This window comes from Palaemon carinicauda, chromosome 9 (genome assembly GCF_036898095.1).
Source record: "Palaemon carinicauda isolate YSFRI2023 chromosome 9, ASM3689809v2, whole genome shotgun sequence".
NCBI lineage: Eukaryota > Metazoa > Arthropoda > Malacostraca > Decapoda > Palaemonidae > Palaemon > Palaemon carinicauda.
The window spans coordinates 147620618-147634235 of NC_090733.1; the positions used below are offsets into that span (position 1 = coordinate 147620618).

At 35.7% G+C, this 13618-nt stretch overlaps 1 protein-coding gene across 4 annotated transcripts in view; it reads left to right on the forward strand.

The window, feature by feature from the left end:
- The window catches only part of LOC137647251 (uncharacterized), a 76597-nt gene that overhangs the window by 40633 nt on the left and 22346 nt on the right, over window positions 1-13618 (forward strand). For 3 of the 4 annotated variants that reach the window (XM_068380641.1, XM_068380644.1, XM_068380643.1), the window contains exon 9: window positions 5957-6135. In XM_068380641.1, coding sequence (XP_068236742.1) covers window positions 5957-6135 — 179 coding nt within the window. Of the gene's footprint in view, window positions 1-568; window positions 5152-5956; window positions 6136-13618 lie in introns of those variants that run through there. The other variant, XM_068380645.1, reaches the window with a different exon arrangement.

The window sequence follows — 13618 nt, forward strand, 5'->3', positions numbered from 1 at the left end:
TGACCTCTCTATGACAAAAATTAAGCCTGTTAGAGCAATTTAAAAAAAATATACTGCAAAATGTGCTGGGAAAAAAATAACCCCTTGGGGGTTAAGGGTTGGAAATTTCCAAAGAGCCTGGGGGTAAAAGGGTTAACAAGAAGTATAGTATTTAGGATTAGTTGTACATAGAGCTATTGAATAACCTTATTCTTGCAAGATGCCTTTGTTTTTTGTGTTACGTTGAACTGTCGTCCCTTACTATTTGTGGATACAATTGTTAAGGGAGGTAAATAAGGTGAAGACATTCTACTTTTACCAATATTTTTCCTAATACAGGTCTTTAGCCAGTTGTAAGGGGAAAGTAATCTTAAACTGATATGTATTACTAAGGTGGCAGTACATATTGTACATGAAAATATTTTACATTTAGATGTACAGTATTTTGTTTACATTCAGTACACACAAGTTGTAAGGGACAGCTGTAACCATTTGCATGTTGCTTAATTTTTACAGTCTCTTATTGAGACTGAATCATAGATTTTGGTTGTTGCTAATGCATGCACTGGCTAACACTGGTCCTCCTTAGGCACAGTTGTAGATGTGGCTACAGAAAAAGGCGTAAGCGTGAAAGGAAGAATCTTGGGTTAGAGTACAAGCCCTCTTATACCTGCCAGTCCTCCCGTTGCCCAAAGGAATTGGATTTTGTGGCGTTAGGGCTGGACGAAGTTTCCATCCTCCATCTGTGTCTCCCGCCTGCACTTTCCCTACGCCCCATATCACCCACTCCCATAGTACCCCCTGTCCCTGCTTACCTCCCCTTCACTGTGTTTCAAGAAGATTTCCCTAAGCATAGCAAGGCAGCTGTAGACCTACCAACCTTTTTTCCTGTCCCTTCTCATTCATCATTGTCCAGGCCACAAGTTTCTCTTTTATGTTCAATTTGTAATGAACCAATAGATAGGAAGGTATTTGCAAAACATTCGAAAGATCATTCTCGTAACAAAGTTCCAACTAAACATCATTGTTTTATCTGCGACAAGTTCTATGTCACAAACTTGAATCTTGTAAAGCACTTCAAAAAGCTACATCCGAAAGAACCAATCCCTGTAAATCTTGAGCATGTCATCATTGCTTCTCCTTCTTTGGTTCAGCCCTCTCCTACTAGTGATTATGGCACTCTGAGTCCTGTTTCTGGTTTAGATCCTACTTCACCTCCTAAAGCTGTCTGTATTTCATCTGGAGAAGATTCTTTCCAATTTAATTCTGCTCCTTTCTTGATCCCACAAGCTGTTGTAAATTGTAACTCTGAGGAAAATGGCGAGTATGCTATTAATAATGCTCATACTTTGGCAGATTTGGGTAAGCAGTCCAAGTGTACTGCTGCTGCATCACAGTTAAATAGTATAGATCCAGAAATGCTGGCATTAGCAGAATCTTGTATTCAGCCAACTTTAGACATTTCAAATATATTAACATCCTGTGATCCAGAGTTAGGTGCTTGTGTGTCCATCAAGGACCGCAGTAGTTTTTCAGAAAGTGATGATTTTCTGTTAGAGCCAGGGAACCATAGTGGGGGGACACTAAGGAGTAACTGTTTACCCTCGTCTGATGAGCTGGCATTAATGAGTTTGACCCCACCATATAGTAAAACGATAGATTTACCCTTGTCTTCAGACGAACAAGGCTTTTATGGAATGTATGATTCTCATCAGCCTTTGGACTTGAGCTGTTCAGGGAGGCCCTTAGAACTTCCTACAACACCGATTGAAGATATTGAAGGAGATATCATAGAACCTTTTAAAGAGGAAGATGCAAGCTTAGAGCCAATATCTTGCCAAGGGTTTGTTTGGGAAACATCGACAGGGTCGGATATTAAGGAAGAGACTGCCAAACTGGTAGATATCATGAAAGACAATGAGAATGGCAAGTTAACCGATCTGTCGGATTTAGAGACTGAGTCAGTGAATGTGGTAAAGACAGAAATAGGGTCACATCCTGAATTAGAGGATCAGGGAAAGGATGAAATATCATTTGGTGAGGAATTAGATTGTGTTGAGGTAAAAGAAGAAAAGGAAAGAGACCCTTTACAGACTCTTGAAAGTGATATCAAAGCAGAGGAAGAGGACAAATGTGTTCCTGTGCCATTGTCTGAAATATATAAGGATATACTTCATGAAGAAGAGTCAAAGCATCGTTTAGTTTTGAATGAAAAAAATTATTTGGAAGTATCGTTTGAAGAGGATTCTTTGCACTCTATCAACAAGGAACAGTCAACTTACACCATGCTTAAAACCCCACCTAAGGTAAAGGCAGAGTTACTGGAACACTTTGCTCATGATTGTGATGGCCAGTTGTGTTCTCTTTGTGGTATGATGTGGAATCATATGAAGTCGAGAAAATTTGATGACGAGACTGACACAGAGTCTGTAGATATGGAAATCGCCTCACAGTGTTCATCCTCTGCCACAGATACTGCTACAGAAACTGAACAAGTGAATGTCTCTGAAGGTGAAGTACAAAGTGAAGTTTGTGAATCCTTTGTCACATTCCCAAAGAATTCAAATACATTTCCAGATATAATTGATAGGAGAATGAAGAGAAAAGAATCTCAGATTGATTTGACATCTCAAAGAGAATTTATAAATAAAAAAGCCAAATCGGGATCTGAGCGGAAGTCCCAAAATAGAGTTAAGCAGATAAAGCATTTTAAGAAAACTGCTAGGGTCCCTAGTTCTTCACAGCCATTCAGGAGAGGAGAGGGCAAGAACTTCAGGCATGAAGCTGCACTGTCTCAGCCATTCCCTCCAGTTGCTGAAACTTTCATCTTTCAAAATTCTTGGCTACAATGGGCCTTATTTTGCCATTGTGTCATGATGCACCATTTTTCAAATATGAATTTCAATGAACAGTGGCTTAGTGAAAATGGCAATGAAAGGAAATCGGGAGTGGTGGTACCCCCTGAGTTTTGCGAAGTTAATGAATCTGTAGACACTGGAGTACTTGATAATCAAGGTCAGACTTCTGATACAGCAAGATTAAATTCATTCTAATATGAATGGAGATATTGAAGTAATAGCATATTTTGGTTCATTTGCAGAGGGAATTCTGCATCCTTTGAATTTAGATCGTTCAAAAGAGATATAGTTTTGTTCAACTAAAATTTATTTCCTCATTCTTTTGATATTTGCATTTCATTCAGCAAATTGTCTTCTGAATTACATTACAGTATTATTAAAATATTATAAGTGCTCTCTAAATCTACTTGGTTAATTTAATTAGTTTTGATCTGTTAGTCAATTCACGATTATGGGCGATTATTTTAGTATTATGGTTATTTCCTACAGGAAAGAGACCTGTTTATAATTTGTATTTAGAATTGGGTTGTTTCCAAAGTAAGTAGAACATCATAGGTTGTTTATTCTGTGGGGAGTAGATTGAGAATCTTAATTTTGGTTAATTTTGCCTCGAAACATATTTAAGTATTGGGCCGTTTCTGTTTAGCACTGTTGTTGTGGGTTGGAGATTGTATTTTCTTCCTTTGATGGAAACTATTGCCAATTTTGCATTCCATAGATTTCTAGTCAAAGGATACCTTTAATTACTAAATTTGTAGGTAATTATATCTAGTCAATTTGGTACTTGCCTTCAGATTAATTTTTGTAAATTTGAACTGAAAAGTAAGGATAATGCTTATAGTCTCTCATTAATCAAACGTTTCCCAGAAGAATCCTTTCTATGAGACCATTTTTTTTTTTTATCTCTTAAACTTATAAACTTTATTTTTATTTTGCACAAAAACTTGAGAAAAGTACCATTGCCACAATTTATATAATGATTGAAATTGCTGCTTCCCCAAAGGATTCTTCCTTTCCATGCCTACTCATGGGACTTGTTGAATATTAAATGCTTATTTGCATGTGACTGGGACTTTTCGGTGTAGCTTTTTTTATTTAATGATGTGTTGATTAAACTGACGTTAATGACGTAATCCCTAACCTGTAAAGTTAATTTTGGAAGCTTTACCGTAAAATGTTGTTTCCAGTAATTTGTGATGCAGTACCTTCTTATGTCTGAATGAGTTTTGAAACTCATACAGTTTATTTAAATGTTATTGTCTTGTGTATATATATGTACAATATTATCCAATCCTGTAAAATATTCAAGGGATTGGACATTAATAATTTAGATTGTCGTCAGATTTATTATTTTTCAAATTTTTGTATCAAAGTGTGATAGTTTTATTTTAGTGAAGAAAAGATTTACTAAAGCTAATTGTTTAGTATATGGTTATATTTTTATTAATTTTATATATCTGTATATAACTTGTGCAGTTTTTCTTCCAGTACTATTTTTCCTTATCTTGAAAAACATCAGTTTACATTATTTAAATCAAACAAGAATTATTTTCTCTCATGGAAAAGTAAGAAAAAAGGTTCTTTTTCACCCTCTATATACATTATTAAGAAGCTTTTGTACATAATCGTTCAATGATAGAGAAAATTTGCCTCTTAATCATTGCTCTACAGTATCTTAACATTTATTGCCCCAAGAATTTTTTATTTTTGTTAATGGAAAATCTTTCCTTAACTCCATTTCGATTGCTGCAGGCATCATCTTGATACAAGTTGCTACTTTTAGGAGGATGCATGCGATAAATTATTATTCTTTTTGATTTCTGTAATTGTGAAATATAATTTAAATCTTGGAAATTCTTTTGTACAGTGTTGTTACCTATCATCTAGGCATAAGATATTTCCAAAAATTTAATGGAACTTATCTCATTATCTTAGGATGCTGTTGGTCATTTGTTAGATGCAAATTTTCAAGCTATATACATTTTCTGCTCAGTGTTGTTTTGGGTAGCACAATCTGGTTCATCTGGGAAATTTGTCATCAGTACCTTTTATTTTCAATGATTAAGCTTGATGCTTCCTTGAAAAGTTATGATAAAATTGTAATTTACTGTAGATATCAGAATCTTGTAACTTGAGAATCTTGTGGTGATCCTACTCAAAGAATATTGTGGTGATCCTACTCAAGAATCTTGTCGTGATCTTACTCATTGATTGAGGATTTCTTTGTATTTTCTTCAGCTTCCAGTATCATACCCGTTACAAACCAGATTGGGATTGCCAACTGTTAATAAAGAATGTTATAATCACAGAATTACATGTTAGTCTCATTTTGCATATTTACATGAAACAGATTGAATAGGATTTAATGATAGTAACAAAGTTCTGTAATACTGCCCTGTTTATTTTGTGAAGAAAACGGCTTTTATCTTGTCTATGTAACTTTTGTTATGGTTATGAGGCTTATAAATCTCTCGAAAGAAGATTTTTGAAGAATAATTTCAGAATAGAAAAAAAAATATTTTATTTCTAAATTCAAGATGTAGAATTTAAGCTTTTATAAATACCCTTGTGAATTTTCAAATACTTTTTGAAATGTGAATGAGTCCTTGTTTTAATTCCAATTTGGCTAACCAAAAATTTTCACTTTTCATTGAAGATCAAACTTTTGTTAAACTGCTGTATAAGCAGTGAAAACTAATTTGAATTGCTACTTTATTTTTCATCTTGGAGAATAGGTAATAATGAAATCACAGTATTTTGAAAAAATATATAATTCTGGTAAGTATCCACTGTTCATTATTTGGAACACTTTATACAAAATTTCATCCAATTGCTGTCAAAAATTAACTTGGAAACAATATTCATCGCAACATTGCAGTAGTATTGTGTAAGGCAACTTTCAATCTTTTTGCAAATATTATGTAACTAAAAATTTTTGCAAGTATTGTGTAAGATGATTTTAAATCCTTTTCTAAGTTGACAGTAGCAAAATACGTATGCTTAGAACTCTTTATTTAATATACAGTAGTTTACTTTTAAAGCATTCCAGATACAAACTATAATTAAACTTTGATGCATCAACTTATAAGTAGCACTTGATAATTACCAAATTCTTACAGGAACGAGTTACCATCTCCAATGCTAGAAGAATTGCTCAATCAGTCTCCTAAAAAGAAGCCAAAAAGACACCCTATTCACCAAAACAAGAATGAAGAGGAGTTGAACTTAACTGGAGAAGAAGTGGATGAAGAGCTTGTCCAAGTGTTAGATGATATATATGCTAAAGCTGGGGAGTCATGTAAGTAAATCACTTATTTTACTGTTATTTTGTATGGAGAATGACATGTACAGTAGGTATATGGAAAAGGGGGTTTGGATTTCCTGTAGAAATATTATCTTGAACTTATTGAAAATGCAGTACGTGAGGTTTTCAGCTTCTTTTCTCTGAAAAATTTCCGTGGGGTAGAAACTCGTTTGGGGCTGTCCGGTTGAAGAACACCGTGAATGATAAGACTTGAAAATATTTTCTAACTAATTGATTTAATTTTTACTTGGTCATTTGGTAATAGAAAAATATATTTATTTAAAAGTCACCTTTTCTCCTGATGTTATTCAACAAAAAACAACAGCTCTCTCCTCCATGAAGTGTAAGATCAAAAAGATATTGTGGCATATTAGCCTGCAGTAAAGGCTGCTCCAACTTTAGAAGCATGTATTGTGAAACAACTACAAAGTGATGCTACACCATTTTTCAGCTATTATTAATATTGTCATGAATGAAGTCAAACAAATTTTTCATAATGTTGAAATAGAGCTTAGTTTTTTAATAATTGATCAGTCAGAATGTGGGGTTTTTATGTGGTATATCATCAGAAGGATTATTACATAGATTCAGCCAACACCCCCAAATATACTGAAGTGAAAATTTTAAAGAAACCTACTTTAACCCTTTTACCCCCAGGCTATTTGGAACTTTCCAACCCTTAACCCCCAGGCTATTTGGAACTTTCCAACCCTTAACCCCCAGGTGTTATTTTTTATTCAAGCACATTTTGCAGTATATATTTTTCAAATTGCTCTAAAAGCCTTAATTTTCATCATAGAGAGGTCAGGTTGGTCTCATTCTCTAGGAAAATGCCTTAAATTTCTCAAAAAATTATAAAAAAAAAAAAAAAAAAAAAAAGAGAGAAAAAAAATTGTAAATAGCAGTTTTTGCAAGGAGGTATCAGTACGTCCAGGGGGGTAAAGTGATGTGTTTTGTGAAACGTACCAGTACGTCCTTTTGGGGGTAAAAGGGTTAAACAAGGATTTTTACTACATGCTATAGTATTTGAAGTTGTTACACAAAATTTTGACTTGGTCATTTGAATTAATGCAGAGGAGATATTGCAGTTGATTCTATTTTTATTGTGGCAAAAAGTATTTTTGGCTAAATTTGTATAGATTGTATCCTTTGATCGTGGTTTCATAAACCGGACTACCCCTTTTACGGCAGGTGCATCGCAATAATTTTAGTGTGCTGTACTTTTGAATGTGTGCTGCAATTAGTTTGTTGCAAGGTTTTTTTTTTTTTTAATCAATTTTTTTTTTCACCAAATTAACTTGCTTGAAAAGTTTTCTTTATTTGATGGGTGCCACTATTATTTACACAATATTTCTTTTTCTTTTTTTTATCAACTAGGGATATCGTACTTAATTGGCTTTTTAAGGGCCTTTAGTTGAATCATATGCACTATTAACTTTTCAATGTGTTCATCAATTATTGAGTGATACAATAATGTTGATATTGAAGGCTGATAGAAACTAATGGTAATTTACAAATAGTCCAGAAATGTTTTAAATCATAGAAATAGTCTTTGAAATGTTTAAGTAATTGGAGATGCTAATATATTGGCCAAATCTGCAACTACATTGACATTCTGTTGGGATATATTTTGATTACAATATTTCTCTAAGCCCTATCAACTTTGAAATGGGTCTGTTTGTGAAATAATTTATCTGATAACAACAGATAAATCAACAGTAGAATATTTGTGTTAATCCCAAAAGCATTGTCTTGAAGCTATTTTATCCCATCGTCAGATTTAGGAAACTCATCTGACCTACGATTATTACATGAATAACCAACTTGATCTAAATGTTTACAATGCTTCACAACGGTCCGTTAATTTTCTCATATTTCACTCCCATTTTCAACCAGCAACAAATGAAAAGTTTTGGAAAGAAGCTCCTTGATTTTTTTTTTTAAATCACATAAGACATTTTCAGTTCATCCATTATAATAGTTTTCAATATGTAATTTAGGAAGGGTTGGAAATTTAAGGGCATTGGTCTGGTTAAGCAATTTAATAATAATCATAATTGTAATTAATACTTTGTTAAGGCTCCTAGAATGTGATTTAGAAAAACTAGCATGGAAAGTAAATGCAGGATGCAATCCAAGTAAATTCATGCTCAAGTTTTTATAGTGCTTTCAGTTTAGTCACAGAATCAGCAAAGTATACATGTTATATCACGCCAATTTAAGTCCTAGTCATTTTTTTTTTTAATTTTTTACATGTATTCAACCTTAAGATCACTCTTTGGTTAACCTCAGTAGTTTAGGTGTGCATGGTAGAATCTATTCCTTTGTATCGAACGGTAGTGTTATGCGGTAGGTGCTCATGAATTTTCCATTCTTCATTACCCCATATAGTAACCCTAGAGTCCTTTTCTTATAACAAGAGTAATGTTTTTCATTCATTTGTCTGGTTCAAATACAGTTGAACCTCCCAATAACGGGAGGAAGGGGTGTCCGTTACCCCCGATAGTCCGTTGTTTCTGCGATGTATTCCCCGAAGCATGAAATTAAGCAAAATTATACTAAATTGTATAAGCTATAGGCCTAATATCTATGCCCAGCATCTGGATAATGTCAGAACACGTGGCTAAGATGATCACGCTTTTCTTCCTCACCCTTGGATGACATAATTAAAGAATGTAAGAGTAAGAGAAACTCTGGAAAACAAAGATTACTTCAAGCATGGGCCATATCAAAACAAACTGAATACAGCTCTGGAAAACACTTGCGAGTAATCTGGGAATTACAAAATACTACTACTACTACTTCCCAACAATTACAATCGAATAAAATCGTCAAATAATTTATCCAAGAATATTTGTTTGTAAATGAATAAATGTAAATATTGTATATAGAAAAGTGAAGAAGAGCGGAATGAGTTCTGGAATGAATTAACTAGGTGTGTAGAAGGACTGGGTAGAAGGAATCATGTAGTTGTCATGGATGACTTAAATGCTAGAGTGGGCGCTGGAGAGGTAGAAGGTGTCACTGGGAAGTATGGCGTACCAGGTGAAAATGAGAGTGGTGAGAGACTGGTAGATATGTGTGTTGAGCAAGAGATGGTGATAAGGTCTAGCTTTTTAAAAAAGAAAGATAAAAACAAGTATACATGGGTAAGAGTGGCAAATGGAAGAGTGGTAGAAAGGGCATCAGTGGATTATATGTTGATAACTAAAAGAATGTTTGGAAGATTGAAAGACGTGCACGTGTTTAGGGGTATGGCTAACGGTATGTCTGATCATTTTTTGGTGGAAGGAAAATTAGTTGTAGCAAATGAGTGGGGGAATAGAGTAGGTGGATGTAAAAGGGAGCTAGTGAGGGTTGAAGAGCTAATAAAACCGGGAGTAAAAAGCAAATATCAAGAAAAGTTGAAAATGGCATATGACGAAGTGAAAGTAAGAGAAACTGGTAATTTAGAGGGGGTAGTTAATAAAAGAAAACTTTGTTGAGATTGCAAGTGATGTGTGTGGCAAGAAGTTTGTTGGAGGCAGCATGAGGAAGGGCAGTGAATGGTGGAATGAAGGAGTGAAGGTAAAAGTGGAAGAGAAAAAGAGGGCTTTTGAAGAATGGCTGCAGAGTAATAGTGTAGAGAAGTATGAAAGGTATAGAGAGAAAAATGTGCAAGTAAAGTGCAAGGTAAGTGAGGCAAAGAGGGGAGCTGACCTGAGGTGGGGTCAGGGATTGGGTCAGTCATATGAAGAGAATAAGAAGAAGTTTTGGAAAGAAGTGAAGGGAGTAAGGAAGGCCGGTTCAAGAATTGAAGAGACAGTGAAAGATGGAAATGGAAGGTTGTTAAAAGGAGAGGAGGCAAGGAAAAGGTGGGTGGAGTATTTTGATAGTTTACTGACTGTTGAGGATAATAGGGAGGCAGATATAATTGCTGTTGCAGGTGTTGAGGTGCCGGTGATGGGAGATGAGAATGAGAGAGATATTACAAGAGAGGAAGTGGAGGTGCCGGTGATGGGAGATGAGAATGAGAGAGATATTACAAGAGAGGAAGTGAGGAGAGCACTAGATGAAACGAGAGTAGGAAAAGCATCTGGCATCTGGTATGGATGATATGAGCGCTGAGATGTTGAAGGAAGGGGATGTGCATGAGTGTTGTAATTCAAGGGGTATTAGTTTGTTGAGTAGTTGGAAAAGTGTATGGTAGAGTACTGATTAATAGGATTAAGGATAAAACAGAGAATGCAATCTTAGAAGTACAGGGTGGTTTTAGAAAAGGTAGGGGTTGTATGAATCAGATTTTTACAGTTTGGCAGGTATGCGAGAAATATTTAGCAAAAGATAAGGATGTGTATGATGCGTTTATGGATCTGGAGAAAGCGTATGATAGAGTTGATAGGGAAGCAATATGGAATGTGATGAGGTTATATGGAGTTGGTGGAAGGTTGTTGCAAGCAGTGAAAAGTTTCTACAAAGGTAGTAAAGCATGTGTTAGGATAGGAAATGAAGTGAGCGATTGGTTTCCGGTGAGTGGGACTGAGACAGGGATGTGTGATGTCTCCATGGTTGCTTAACTTGTATGTTGATGGAGTGTTGAGAGAGGTGAATGCTCGAGTGCTTGGACGAGGATTGAAACTGGTAGATGAGAATGACCGTGAATGGGAGGTAAATCAGTTGTTTGCGGATGATACTGTCTTGGTTGCAGATGAGGAAGAGAAGCTTGGCCAATTAGTGACAGAATTTGGAAGGGGGTGTGAGAGAAGGAAGTTGAGAGTTAATGTGGGTGAGAGTAAGGTTATGAGATGTACGAGAAGGGAAGGTGGTGCAAGGTTGAATGTCGTGTTGAATGGAGAGTTACTTGAGGAGGTGGATCAGTTTAAGTACTTGGGGTCTGTTGTTGCAGCAAATGGTGAAGTGGAACAGATGTACATGAGAAAGTGAATTAAGGATGCAAAGTGTTGAGGCAGTTAAGGGAGTAGTAAAAAAATAAATGGTTTGGCATGAATGTGAAGAGAGTTCTGTATGAGAAAGTGATTGTACTAACTGTGATGTATGGATCGGAGTTGTGGGGAATGAAAGTGACAGTGACACAGAAATTGAATGGGTTTGAGATGAAGTGTCTAAGGAGTATGGCTGGTGTATCTCGAGTAGATAGGGTTAGGAACAAAGTAGTGAGGGTGAGAACGGGTGTAAGAAATGAGTGCAGCTAGAGTGGATATGAATGTGTTGAGGTGGTTTGGCCATGTAGAGAGAATGGAAAATAACTGTCTGCCAAAGAAGGTAATGAATGCAAAAGTTGATGGGAGAAGTACAAGAGGAAGGCCAAGGGTTGGGTGGATGGATGGAGTGAAGGAAGCTCAGGGTGATAGGAGGATAGAGGTGAGAGCGGCAAGAGAGTGTGCCAGAAATAGAAGTGAATGGCGAGCGATTGTGACGCAGTTCCGGTAGGTACTGCTAGTTCCTCCGGTGCCTTGGATGACCACGGAGGTAGCAGCAGTAGGGGATTTAGCATTATGAAGCCTCGTCAGTGGTGGATAATGTGGCGGGGTGGGCTATGCCACCCTAGCAGTACCAGCCAAACTCTGTTAAGTCCCTTGTCAGGCTGGGAGGAACATAGAGAGAAGACATCCCCTTTTTTGTTTCTTTTGTTTGATGTCGGCTACCCCCAAAATTGGGGAAGTGCCTTGGTATATGTATGTATGTATTGTAGATATCTGTGCATAAAACTTTAGATAGAAGAATGTGAAAAATTAAGGGAAGTTTTGATTGCTCCCATATCAGAAGGTATTAGACAACTGCTAAATAGTGAAACCATCTGTGTAGGCCTATATATTAGTTTGTGGTTATATAAAGATATTACAAATTTTGTTTTACTTGATGTATGCTTCAAAATTAAAAAGAAACATAATAAAGACAATACTATACAGTATAATATTTTCCTTATAGACAACACCAAAAAGGGAAACCCTTTTGTTTGTTTATGTCATCGCAAATCCCAGTGAATGAACAAATGAAAGCATTTACACTTCCAAGTGATAACTAACCATATGGATACCTTCCAGTAAACTGTATGAAAACTGTTATTAATTATAGGATTGTTTGAATAAATTTGGAAATTATGTTAAGAATCCTTTTTAATTATATGTTCGCATATCCTTCATAACGGTAGCTTGAATTGGCTGACGGTGTTTACGTGTTCTCAGCTGGGGTCGAATACATAATTTACAAACTTACTCAAAGCATCTTATAATAAATATCAATATCTTTAGAGACTACTACAGTTTACACATAGTTTACTAAAAACCATTAGTCTTATTAGTTATCAATTGGATGTGTAAATGTGTTAGTTCAGTATGTTTGGTGATGTAAGTAGAAAAACAATGGTTTTCTTTTTGGCATTATATGTAGGAAAAATATGATTTAGAAATGGCTTTATTTTGTTTATTTTGAATTTCAAAGGATGTATTAAGTAGAATAACATTTGCAATAACATCATCTTTACACCTATTAAGAATATTTATTTTTTATTTATATGTGCGCATATCCTTGTAGGTGGTAGCTTGAAATCAGCCGATAAAATCAGCTGTTTATATTTTGTCAGAAGGCCCACATAGAAAAAATTATTTCATTGGTATAGAATTATTCCTCGATTAGGCTATTTATTATGAAGATATACCAGTAATGAGTAAGGTAACAATAGTTTTATTACCTGTAGACAAATAAGTGTAAATACCTGGGAACGATCTGAATATAGTCCGCAATAAGCGTCCATTATTGCGAGGTTCTACAGTACCTCAAAATAAGAGCAATGTCCTCTTGCTTGTTAGAGATGTTTTCCTCTAACTCTAGGATGTAAATACAGTGACAGTTTTATAAATTTCTCCTTGTGCAATGTTCTATAAATCTAAGATAAATAACATTCATGCTTGAAGTATGGGGTAGGCACGGTTGCCTTCTTTTTGAAGAACTTTGCTTGGGCTTTGTGTACACCGTAGTCCCGATTGGCTGCCCTGCCCTGTTCATGTGTTGTACCAGTCACCAACGTCCTTCCTCCCAGCAGCGAGAGGAGTCCTGGCGCGGTCAGGTTGACAGTTCGAGACGTGAGGTGTCTGTTTTTAGGTGTTGGAGTGGCTTTGTTTATGTGTTTATTAGTCTGTAACACCCATTTGCTTTATTCAGCAAACCTATCTGTCGATTACATACATAATCCTGAGGTGTATACACGGATAGCAAAGCGTCCGCCTCTCTGACTGGTTGGCTGCGAATTTGAATCTGTGCCACAGACTTCTACAAAGTCAGAGCTTGCTGAACTAACCGACTTAGCCCTCAAGGCTCTCTTGAAAATAGCAAATCCTCAAATTTCACCTTGAATAATCCCAGTTGTTGTTACCGAAAACAATTTGAAATATGAATGCCTCACTGTTGTCATCCAGTTTTTTCTTTGCAATGAAAGTTTGTATGATATGTACGTAAAAGTATCCGAGAAGTTGGATGT